General features: G+C 38.1%; 1 protein-coding gene across 4 annotated transcripts in view; it reads left to right on the top strand.

The window, feature by feature from the left end:
* LOC104087051 (ABC transporter C family member 12-like) overlaps positions 1–12,875 on the top strand; it is a 71,942-nt gene that overhangs the window by 9,933 nt on the left and 49,134 nt on the right. For all 4 annotated transcript variants that reach the window (XM_070191490.1, XM_070191487.1, XM_070191486.1 and 1 more), the window contains exons 4-12: positions 2,926–2,965; positions 3,740–3,893; positions 4,190–4,304; positions 4,394–4,474; positions 4,610–4,634; positions 6,086–6,142; positions 6,835–6,900; positions 11,001–11,075; positions 11,866–11,973. In XM_070191490.1, the coding sequence (XP_070047591.1) occupies positions 2,926–2,965; positions 3,740–3,893; positions 4,190–4,304; positions 4,394–4,474; positions 4,610–4,634; positions 6,086–6,142; positions 6,835–6,900; positions 11,001–11,075; positions 11,866–11,973 (721 nt within the window). The remainder of the gene's footprint in view (positions 1–2,925; positions 2,966–3,739; positions 3,894–4,189; positions 4,305–4,393; positions 4,475–4,609; positions 4,635–6,085; positions 6,143–6,834; positions 6,901–11,000; positions 11,076–11,865; positions 11,974–12,875) is intronic.

Below are 12,875 nucleotides of genomic sequence, written 5' to 3'. Positions count from 1 at the left end.
CGGAAAGGTCACTGTTCATGCCCGAAAAATATAAAAGTGGTCGGAATTTGATTTGAATTAGATGGGAAAGGCTCGGAATTTTGAGGAGAGCACACTGTCCTGAAGAAGTTTCGCGAAATAATGGCCGGAACCCTCGTCGGAAAAGTTGTTGCCGGCGCGTGGAGGAGCGTGGCGGCTTTTCTGCTGGATAAAATTTCAGGGGTTGGTCGTCGGAGGGTGATCTACCTCGTGGTGGTGTTGGTTTTAGCACAACACCGACAGAAAGTGACTTTCACTTAGACAAGCCTTAGGTCACCGGAAAAATTGCACAATGACTAAGTTCTTTCTCCCCGGTTAACGCTGGAATGGCGCACAACGATCTTTTCTCACTAATGCTCTGATACCATGTGAGAAGGCACGGGAGAAAATATGTTATTGATATTGGATGATAAATACAATACAAGAGGTCCCTATTTATAGCTATACACTACAAGGAGATATTACTCCTCTTCCAATGTGGGACAAGACTACACTATACATATCTGTAAACTAACATGTCATATATGATTAATAGAAGGCCTTTGTCTTAAAATATATCAAGCCTTTTAACTTTCCATAGTGGGGGCTAGTAGAGGAGAGTATGCAACGTTCAAGGAGAGTAGTGGTTTAATAGTCAAGTAGGATAAAACTTGCAACTAGCACGGTGAATTGGTAGTAGTAGATGCAAGAACAAATGAAAAACACTTTGTACATATTGAGCAAGATAAATGGGAACCAGATAGGAATTATATTTTGTGGTCCTGTAGCCAACTCAATAGGAAAACAAGGTAGAGGAAACGATGTGAATTTGAGTAGATATAAATCATGTGTCCCGGAATCACAAACTTAGTATAGACTACTGTATTAGGAAACTTTACGACTATGAGTCCAATGCTACTACCAAAAGTTCCCAAATACTACAATTACACATCTTATATATTTCCTCCATCCCAATTTATGTGATGGTGTTTGACTGGCCCAATTTTTTTTTTTTGTATAACCGTTGACTTGTGTGCACCTCGACTAGTTCCACGAGATACTTACTACCTCCCACCAGTAACAGATACTAGGTAACTATGTCCTCCAAGGCTTGGACAGATGGGAAGAAATTACCTAGTATTTTCTTTTCCTCCGCTGGTATTTGAACCTGAGAGCTCATGGTTCTCAACCCACTTCGTTGACCACTAGGCCATACCCTTGGGTGCAACTGGCACGGAGTTTAAGAACGAAAGAAAGACTTTTGAAACTTGTGGCACAAACATTTTTGTGACTATAAATCATCTCATTAAAGGAAAAATAGGTAAGTTTAAAGTTAAATTGTTTCTAAATATAGAAATGTATCATTCGTTTTTTGGGACAAACTAAAAAGGAAAGTTTGTCACATAAAATTGGTCAAAGGCAGTAATTCTTTTTGAATGAAGCTAGGGATTATTTCATCCCAACATGTGAGAAAAATAAACTAACGCAAGCTGGCTATGACGAATCAATAAGACTTGAGCAGGATGGTTTTCATAGTTAGTGTAAAGCCAAAAGATAACTCTAGAGAATAACGATAGAATGAGAGACCAATTTCGTGAAAAACCTCTCCAAAGCTAAGAGTAAAACCCACAAAACTTCGGTCCATCAAAAGCTCCACTTGACCATAGTAGATTCACAAAAGTCCTCCAAAATGGTCACAACACCGGTGCCGAATCGGGAGAAACAATAGCAACAGGAGTAACAAGAAAATAAGTGAAGAATGAGAAAGAATCACACAGAAACAAGCAACTGTTTGTGGCTCAAGTCTACAGCTAAAGATCTTTAAACACAATCTCCACCATTCAGATCCGAAATATAGGATGTTAGGATATCCCACAAAATTTTAGCTCGTTCTACCGTTGAACGAATAAGAAAACACAATTTCAAGCTGGCAGGTCACATAAAAATTCTGCAGCAAAGAGAATTTTTTTTTCCTCTCTTTTCTTGAAAAACGGCTGCTCTAATCTCTCTCTTTGCCACTAAGGAGCCTTTTATAAAAGTTTAAGAAGAAACCAAATCCAAACAAAAAGGAATTTAGACCAAACCCAAACCCACACAAAATTTGAGAATGACAATTAGGCCACTTGGTTGGAAAAGTGGGCGTGGGCCCAACAAACTTCCCCTCCAGTCAAAGGAGATCAATAAGTCTTCAAGCATAAGAAGTGTTAGACAGGCTTCACGCCTGCTAGTTGTCTGCAAACTGATTCTTATTTGCAGTCACCACCTTTGCTAGCATATCAGAAGGATTATCATCAGTGAATCTTCGTAACCTCAAACAATTTTCTTCCACAGGCATTCTGACCCAATGATACTTTCTATTGATATATTTCATTTTAGAATGAAAAGTGGAGTGTTTGGTGAGGCAGTTAACACTCTGATTGTCCCAAAATAGAGCATACTACGATTGCTAAAAGCCAGATCAAGTAAACTTTTTCATTTACAACAATTTCTTGGATCCTTCAGTTATAGTAATGTATTCCGCTTCTGTGGTGGACAGAGTTATTCACTTTTGTAAGCTGGTACCTTCTTAAACGCATTTAAGTTTTTACCTCTTCAAAGAATATGTAGGCTTTAAGGTCTGGTGCTTATTTTTTCTAAACAAAGAAGTGAAGTTGCAAGCTTTTCTATGAGAACAGGAATAACTGAACATATTCTGTTCAAAAGAGGAGTGAAGAGGAGTGCATGTAACTTGAAAGAGATGGATTGCAAGAACTAGACTGTTGTTTTCTGTACAGTAGGATTTTGATTCTCGACTCACAACTTGTCTTCATTCGTTCAATACCTTAATAAGCAACCCTATCTGATTGCATTGCAAGATGCTTATCTGTATGTAAACTTATGCTATCTAAATCGGCACGGCGTACTCATAGCTTTTACTAAATTGTGCAGGTTTACACTGTACATCTATTACAGTTCAGTCATCTGTCAGGTACTTGTGATGTCCTTATCATCTATTAGCTTTTACTGGTTGCATTTTTGCACCTTTTCCAGCTTTCAAAATTAATCAGTCATATAATCTTTCAAGGGGATTTGCCCAGGATTAGAATTGATTTACCTTGTCGAAAAGATATATTGATTTTGAATGGAGTCTAGAAGTATTTCTTTTCTGTAATATGTAGTGTCCTGAATATCAGACTACGTAAAACTACATTCAAGTAGTTCGATCATGTTGAGGTGTGTAACCATCTCATCTAAAAGCTTAAACTGTTAGAGAGAACACACTTCTATTTACTTAATTATGTCTTCAACACGCCCCCGCACGTGCAGGCTTGATTCTTTTTGATGAGCCAAGCACGTGGAAATTCTTTTTGATATTGGGCGGCGGTGAGACTCGAACCCAGGACCTCAGCCTGCTCTGATACCATGTTGAAGTGTGTAACCACCTCATCTAGAAGCTTAAGCTGTTAGAGAGAACATACTTTTATTTACTTAATTATGTCTTCAACAGATCAGTCATGAAATGTATTTACATATGCAAAGGAACAAAGAAAATCTTGACCATATTTAGCTGGAGGAAATTGTGATACAGGCTGCATTCTGGTACTTAAGTTTATCTCTTGTTCTGAAATGAATAGGCAACTAACAGATGTATGTTGTAGTTTCACTAGTTCTTAATAGTACAAGACCAAATATTATACCTTAATTACCTACATTTTGTTCCACTAGAGATTGGATTACTAAATCTGAAATGTCTGTGATGCAGATTTTATTTGGGGCTCTGCTTCTTGTTCATCTTCCTAATTTGGATCCTTTCTCGGGCTATGTTCCACTAAGGAGTGAGTCCATTGATTACAATAATGATGAAACAGTTGGAGCAGACCGTATTTGCCCTGAGAGATATGCAAGCATTCTGTCAAGTCAGTGGGTTCTGCCTTTTAGTTTTAACCCTGGCCAGTTAATCCTGAAGTGGTTTCATTTGGGTTATACTATAAGAAAGTTGGTAAAAACTATTGCACTGATTTGCACTTGCGGATTTTGCATTCATCTCTTGTTAATTCTTTCAAACTACAATGACTTTATGCCTTTTGTATTTAATGAACTTGAATCTAATTTTCTTATGAGTTTTCATAACCGAAAAATGGTAGGTCCTATGGGAATCGAACTATCTTCTATCAATGGCTAAATGATAATTGGAGTTCCTTAACTCTGGTAGGGATTTCTTTTGGATGGATAACTCCCCTCTTGCAACAAGGCTGTAACAGACCAATCACTGAAAAGGATGTCTGGAAGTTGGATACATGGGATCAGTCTGAGACATTGAGTGCAAGGTTTGTAATCGGTGTATCTTTTTCCCTCAATATTGGCATAATCAGCTGTAAGACAGTGTTGTTACACATTATCCATTTCAACTCTTCAGATTCCAAAAATGTTGGGCTGAAGAATCTCAGAGGAAAAAACCATGGCTTCTTCGTGCTTTGAATTGCAGTCTTGGAGGCAGGTATGATTTTTGCTACATTCTATTCACAACAGTCTTCTTTTGCCTAAGTATTGAGAAAGCAACCATATTTGTGCTTCTTCTTCCACCGCTATGCAGATGAGTCTTACTCTTATATCTTTCTGCAATTTTCTACAGGTTCTGGTATGGAGGCCTCTTCAAAGTAATGTGCTTAGTCCTTGGAGTTTGTCATAAAATCTAGTTATCTTTTCCTTAAAGTTTAGTTTTTCTACTAGATGTTAAGAGTTGTTTTATAGCTTTCTGCAGTTTTCTACAGGTTCCAATAATGTTGGCAATATGTCTTTTGGGTTCTTCTAACTGCTCTTAGTGTAGTTAACTATTCACAAGTCTTTCTTCATATCATCACTTTGCATATGATATAAGGTGCTGACTTGTCTTCTGCGATGATAATTGTCACTTTGATTATGTTCCTTATAAATTTGTTTTTTAGTAAAGTTCAAACCATTTGACAAAGTGAATCTCTCTGCCATTAAGTTTTATCTCCGCCTGTCATGTTTTGCCTAAGTGCATCCACATGCCAGTATTTGGAAATTGACTTTTCTGGTTTAAAGAAGGCTTAAGAATGCTACAAGGAGGTAAGGATGCTGGACTTGTTTTATTCAGCAAAAATTGAAATGGGAAGAGGACAAGGACGTTGATGCTTGCAAGACGAAAAGATTAATGGAGGAAGAGGAAATTTGCACAGAGCAAGATATTTGTAGTTCAGTGAGGGGAATGGAGGGAAATGTATAACCTGCTAGCAGAGATCTGTGGAAATCGGTTCCACAAGCCACACATCCCTTTTCTTGTTGTGTGAATGTGCAGGAGGAGTTTCCTTTTCTTTTATCTTTGTTTCTTTTTGGCTTAGGTGTGTGGTTAGAAACTTTTTAGAGAATAAACCCTTTTCAGAGTTGAAAACGACAGGGTAGCTATAAAGAAGACTGACAAGATTAAGTGTTGTGTATTGAGGGAGACAATGGACAATATTAACGGTAAAGATAAAATGTGATAGCAGAACTAACCAAATGGTTGTAATGCTTGTTGGGCTGGAGAAGCAGTGGCAAGCAGGTATCTGCAGCTTGTGATGCATGAAGGGTGAATGGAGGAGAGAAAGATGGGACACAAGGCAGATCTTCCACCCATGCGATTTAGATCAAACAGAAGGAAAAATGTGTGGTCATGCATATTTTTGTTGTAGGTCAATTTGGGGGTGCTAGAACTTTGCTTTTGCTGATTTTATATAAGTTGAGTGTAGAAGAGATCGTTTTTGCTCATCCCTCCCTCTTGTATAGATTCTGGATTCTCAGCAGTGCAAATTGAGTAACCTTTTTGCTTACTAATAGGGAAGAAAATTTTATCTCTGAACTGATTTTCTTTCTTACTAGTTTTCAACTTCATCCTGATATTCAGGCTCCTATCCATCATTCCATCTAAAAGAATTCATGCTGGAATCTTCTCTGTGGTTACCTATAATTTTCTATCACCATGGCAATATATTTTTGGCTTACACTTTCCCGTCTGGAACTGAAACTTATTTGGGTCATCTTTTAACTTTCTGCCATTTCTGATTTTTAAGTTCTTTGTGAATATTCTTTTTTTTGTGCCAATTCTTAGGTTGGTAGTGATCTTTGCCAGTTTGTGGGACCACTACTGCTTAATCGTCTTTTAAAGGTAACTTTTGGTTGTTGGGCTTTTGTTTACTTTGATCTCCTCTAATTCAGTGTTTTATGCATTTAAACTTACCTGTAATTTTCTCGTAGTTAGTACACACTCAACACATATGAGAAAGGTCTTTTTATTTTGTAAACATTGATTTGCCAATGACTAATTAATAAGGAATACAAAGTCTACACTTGTGATACATTCTCATTGAGGGAATCAGGGAATCTAACTAGTCTAACAATGTCACATCCATCGGCTTATCAATCTTTACTTCCAAACCTTCTTCAACCACTGCTAATACAATATGTAAGTCAAATTAACTAGTTAATTGAAGCTCAATCAAATTATGTCAAATGGGACAATGGTGTAATTACAAGTTAAAGAACATAATTTGGTAGAGAGTGCACTTTGTTTAATGGCAGAAGTGTTTGTGATCCATCTTACCTTAATATAGAGATTAGTCTATTGTGCCTTCACTAGATATATCCATAAGCATATGCGATGTTAACAAGATTGAATATGTAGTAAATTGTGAAAGAGAGTCTTTAGGAGGACTAATCCCATTCTGTGTTTCCTCCTCTTTGAGCTGTTACCTTGTATGCCGTAGCTGTTTTGATTTTCATATTATGCATGGAAGTAATGCACTCTTCTGGGTTCACTAATATTATATCTCTTCATTATTAACTTGATATTGCTTACAGTCTCTGGAACGAGGCGAACCAACTTGGGTCGGCCACCTATATGCTTTTCTGATTTTTGTTGGGGTGGTAAGATTCAATCTTCATCATATTAAAAGCTTATAATTCGTTGCTTTCATTCAAATAGCACGTAGTTTTCTTCTTGCTCGCGGCTGGATAGTTCAGAAGCTTGATTCTCTGGGCATTCGATTAGCTTGTCTTATTTAAATAATTTTATTCAATCCAGCCGCATATACGTACATATATATACATATATATGCATATATACATATATATATATATATATATATGTTAGATAGTTATGTAATTAGTCCGACTCCCACATTGAATAGGAATAGAATATGTATTATGTATAGTTATAAATAGGGCTCATTGTATTGTAATTAACACATCTATAATATTATTTTTTTCCGTGCTTTCTCACATGGTATCAGAGCATTGGTGAGAAAAGATCTCGGTGCGTCATTCCATCGTAACCGGGAAGAAAGAACTTAGTCATTGTGCAATTTTTCTGGTGACCTAAGGGTTGTCCACGTGAAAGTCATTTTCTGTTACAAAAAACACCACCACCACGAGGTAGATCACCCTCCGGCGATCAACCCTAGAAAATTTTTCCGGCAGAAAAGCTGCCAAGCACCAACAACAGAGAATTTTCCGGCGAGGGTTCCGACTCATGCGCTGTGCGTGAGCCACTTTCCGTTCATTTTTCGCAAAGCTTCTTCAGGACAGCTTGCTCACCCTTTAATTTAGAGCCTACCAATCCAATTTAAACCAAATTCCGATCAATACTATTTCCCATTCTCAATTTGTTCCAACGGTCACAACGGTCAATGGGTCTCAAACCATGGCAACTGGAATAGGTCAAGCTAGTCCGCTTCCTTCCTTGTCTTTGAATTCAGTTCTTTATGTCCACGATAGTCCTTTTAATCTCTTAGCCGTTAGCAGCTTAGCCAAATCACTTAATTGCCTCTGTTTTATTTCTTGATGACCTTGTTTTTATACAGGAACGTAGTACGGGGCGGATCATTGGTACCGGGCGTGAATCAAATGGACTTTATTACCTTATCCTTGCTAAATCACATGAACCTACATCAACGGCTTATTCTGTTACTGGTTCACCAGATTTATTGCATTAACGATTGGGACATCCTAGTTTATCAAAACTTCAGAAAATAATACCTGGTTTATCTCATTTGTCCACTCTAAAGTGTGAGTCATGTCAGTTCGGGTAGAGTTACCTTTCACTTTAGTCCATTAAGATGTTTCGGGTCCTAGTCGGTTCAGTTCTACCTTGGGATTCTGCTACCTTGTCAGTTACATTGATGATTATTCCAGGTGCACTTGGATATTCTTGATGAAAAATCGATCTGAGTTGTTTTCCATTTTTCAGACCTTCCACGCTGAAATCCAAAATCAATTTGGGGTTTCTATCCGCACATTTTATAGTGATAATGCCTCAGAGTATCTGTCTTCTCCATTTCAGCAGTTTTTGAACTCTCATGGGATCATTCATCAAACATATTGTTCATACACATCTCAACAAAAGGGGTCAGCAGAAAGGAAGAATAGGCATCTCATTGAGACTACTCGTACCTTACTCATACAATCTCATATTCCGTTGCGTTTTTTGGGGGATGCAGTTCTCACATCTTGTTATCTTATTAATCGTATGGCATCCTCAGCTGTCCAGAATCAAGTTCCATTCTCTGTGTTGTTTCCTCACTCACCCTTGCTCTCTCTTCCACCTCGTGTCTTTGGGAGCACATGTTTTATTAATAACCTTACTCCAGGAAAAGATAAGTTAGCTCCCCGTGCTCTTAAGTATGTATTCTAGGTTACTCGAGAATGCAAAAGGGATATCGATGATACTCACTTGACCTTCAATGGTGCCTAATGTCTGCTGATGTTACTTTCTTTGAAACTCAGCCATACTTCACAGGCCTAGGTGATCACTTAGATATTTATGAGGTGCTACTAGTTCCATCTTTTGGAGATTCAGTCACTATTTCCCTTCACCTTCCTCCACGGCTCCATCACCTACTGCTCCAACTTTAGCTCTAGCTCCACCACCCATAGCTCTTCCTACATCCTCAACCACAGAAGTCTTACCTATGCCAACCATTTAGGAATCTAGTGTTGCTCCTCCTAGGTCCCCAGCCACAAGAAGACCACTCTTGACTTATCGTCATTGTCCGCGCCAGCATCAGGCCTAGCTGATTCACTTCCTGCACCTGACCAGCTTCTACTTCGGGTTTGCCTCCTCCTGGTTCACCAATTGCACTTCGGAAAGGTATACGGTCCACACTTAATTCTAATCCCCATTATGTCGGTTTAAGTTATCATCGTCTGCCATCACCCCATTATGCGTTTGTATTATCTTTGTCCTCTGTTTCTATCCCTAAGTCTACAGGCGAAACACTATCTCATCCAGGATGACGACCTGCTATGATTGACGAGATGTCTGTTTTACATACGAGTGGTACTTGGGAGCTTGTTCCTCTTCCTTCAGGTAAATCTACTATTGGTTGTCGCTGGGTGTGTGTAGTCAAAGTTGGTCTAGATGGCCAGGTTGATCGACTTAAGGCTCTTCTTGTTGCCAAAGGATATACTCAGATATTTGGTCTCGATTATAGTGATACTTTCTCTCCCGTGGCTAAAATAGCACTAGTCCGCCTTTTTCTATCCATGGCTGCTGTTCGCCATTGGCCTCTCTATCAGTTGGACATTAAGAATGCTTTTCTTCACGGTAACCTTGAGGATGAAGTTTATATAGAGCAACCACCTGGTTTTGCTGCTCAGGGGGAGTCTAGTGGCCTTGTATGTCGGTTGTGTCGGTCCCTCTATGGTCTAAAGCAGTCTCCTCGAGCCTGGTTTGGTAAGTTCAGCATAGTTATTCAGGAGTTTGGCATGACTCATAGTGAAACTGATTACTCTGTGTTTTATCGGTATTCTGCTTCAAATCTCTGTATTTATTTAGTGGTTTATGTTGACGATATTATTATTACCGGCAATGATCATGATGGTATTAATAAGTTGAAGCAGCATCTCTTTCAACACTTTCAGACTAAGGATCTGGGCAGATTAAAACACTTTCTGGGTATTGAGGTCGCTTAGTCTAGCTCAGGTTTTGTGATCTCACAACGGAAGTATGCCTTAGACATTCTTGAGGAGACATGAATGATAGGCTGTAGACCCGTTGACACTCCTATGGATCCGAATTCTAAACTTCTGCCAGGTCAGGGGGAGCCGCTTAGCGATCCTGCAAGATATAGGTAGTTGGTTGGTAAATTAAATTACCTCACAGTGACTAGACCTGATATTTCTTTTCCTGTGAGTGTTATGAGTCAGTTTATAGATTCTCCATGTGATAGTCATTGGGATGTAGTTGGTCGCATTCTTCGGTATATAAAATCAGATCTAGACAAAGGATTATTGTTTGAGGATCGAGGCCATGGGCAAATCGTTGGATACTCAGATGCTGATTGGACAGGATCACCTTCTAATAGACGTTCTATGTCTGGATATTGTGTTTTAGTTGAAGGTAATTTGGTGTCTTGGAAGAGCAAGAAACAGAATGTGGTTGCTCGGTCTAGTGCAGAAGCAGAATATCGAGCAATGACTATGGCAACATGTAAGCTAGTTTGAATCAAACAGTTGCTCAAGGAGTTGAAATTTGGTGAGATCGACCAGATGGAACTTGTGTGTGATAATCAAGCTGTTTTTCATATTGCATCGAATCCGGTGTTCCATGAGAGAACTAAACACATTGAGATTGACTGTCACTTCGTCAGAGAAAAGATACTCCCAGGAGATATTGCTATAATTGATCAGCTTGCAGATATTTTCACCAAGTCCCTCACTAGTCCTCGTATTAGTTACATATGTAACAAGCTCGGTACATATGATTTGTATGCACTGCTTGAGGGGGAGCGTTAGATAATTATATAATTAGTCCGAGTCGCACATTGAATAGGAGTAGATTATGTATAGTTATAAATAGGGCTCACTGTATTATAATTAAGACATCAATAATATATTTTTTCCGATGCTTTCTCTCTCTCTCACACACACGCGCGTGCGCTCGCGCGCGCACATACACACACACATATATATATATATATATATTTATACATACACACTTTCTGACTTGTATTTTTTACTTGGTCCAGTCATTTGGAGTACTATGTGAAGCTCAGTACTTTCAGAATGTCACGCGTGTTGGTTTCAGGATGAGATCGACTCTGGTATGATCTTTCTCAAAACTACAGTGCATGTCCTATTGTTATTTTTGGATTTCTCCTCCAGTCGCTTCTGCTTTTAATGAATGCGATACAACTTAAGCGCACTGCCTCACATGATTAATTCCCTATAATGTTTGCTTTTACCTTGTTCTTTACTTTAGTTCAAAGGTAAATTGTGATAAAACCAATTTTTTTTTTCCTTCTTTTTTGTACAATAGTTTTGATGATCACATGCTCCCTCCATCCATTTTATGTGAATGAGCACGGAGTTTTGAAAGAAAGAAAGACTTTTGAAAGTTGTGGTCTAAACCAAGGCTAGATATTTGTTGGTACATCATCGCATCGAGTAAAATGAGAAGTTTAAAGTTAAACTTTTTCTAGATATAGAAAGTTTTTGCACGTTTCCACAACTTTGCGGTTATGGCTTTAAACACTATACAACACAAAATTTTGCTCTTTGGTGAACGTAGAGTAAAAAATATAGCAAAAGACGAAACTTTAGTATTCTTAGTTCGAAATCATACTTTTTGTGGAGACAAAAGATATGTCATTCACCTTTCACCTTTTCTGCAAACAAATTACCAGTTGATGTCCTTATTCGCCTGTTATTCTTTTTCATCTTATATGGTGAATGAACATCCACTATGACAATTAGAAGCCGTTTCTGACTTTGAAGAAACTACCCATAAAATATTCAGCTATCTATCTTAATTGTGTAGAGGATGGCATCATAATCTGTTTTGGAAGTCTTGCAAGTTGACTTAACGGAAGTCGTGTATTTTTTTGCATTTAGGTAGCTGCCATATTCCGCAAATCTGTAAGATTAACACTTGAGGGCCGTAAGCAGTTTCCATCTGGCAAAATTACAAATATGATCACAACTGATGCTAATGTGCTTCAGGTATGCTTGGAGCAACAATATCTTATGTCTTGATCCCTGCCTTTTAAAGTGTATAGTGGTGCAACATGATAGAAACATTTAGATAAGGCATGAAAGTAAGATTCGTTTACTAGTAATTACGTGTGAGACCATACAGTGAAAAATATGATTGGCAGCAGAGATAAGTTCACAATTACATATTCGACTAAATTTTCTATGTTGAAATTGAACGAGTGCTCCCTATATACCATTTTATGTTAGGCTTTCTATTTGGGAACATCACAAATGTCCAACACTTCTAAAGTACAAGCATTCCGTGCAAGTTTCACAAGTTTCAAGAATTGAAATTCATTTAGCAAATAGCAATTCAGTATTATATATGATTTACGTTTTCTCTATCACATATATTTTTCAACAGCCAATTTACTATTGTTCCTTACACAGGTCAAAGTGTCCATTAGTCTCAGCAACCAGTCAATGATTTAATGTTTGGATGCTCACACCTCTCCAATGTTTAAACTTACTCTTACAATGATCGATGCTATAATATCTTCTATCAAGTTTCACTAGACTGTGTTGAGAGGAATCCATTAAATGATAGATTAGCTTTATATAACATCTGGAATGATGGATTATAATATGGAAGAGATGCCTCCTCCAAATGGTTTATTAGAAAATAATGAAACCCAAGTGTCTTAGACCACTTCCGGCCATTTTTTGAAAACATTCCTTCATAACAGTTGGGTCGCCTGGTAATTCCGATCCTACCCTTACTGTTTTCGTTTCATTCCAACCACTTTGAGTTTTTTCCGGCAGCTGCAGTAAGATTCCGACGACTACAGTATTCCCTTATTATGTTTCAGTGTTTCCTTACTCTGTTTCAGTGGATTACAGTTGATTCTCTCTTATTTGGTAATAATTTG

Source organism: Nicotiana tomentosiformis, chromosome 1 (assembly GCF_000390325.3).
Source record: "Nicotiana tomentosiformis chromosome 1, ASM39032v3, whole genome shotgun sequence".
In the NCBI taxonomy this organism is placed as follows: Eukaryota; Viridiplantae; Streptophyta; class Magnoliopsida; order Solanales; family Solanaceae; genus Nicotiana; species Nicotiana tomentosiformis.
This window is presented reverse-complemented; position numbering and strand designations above follow the sequence as displayed.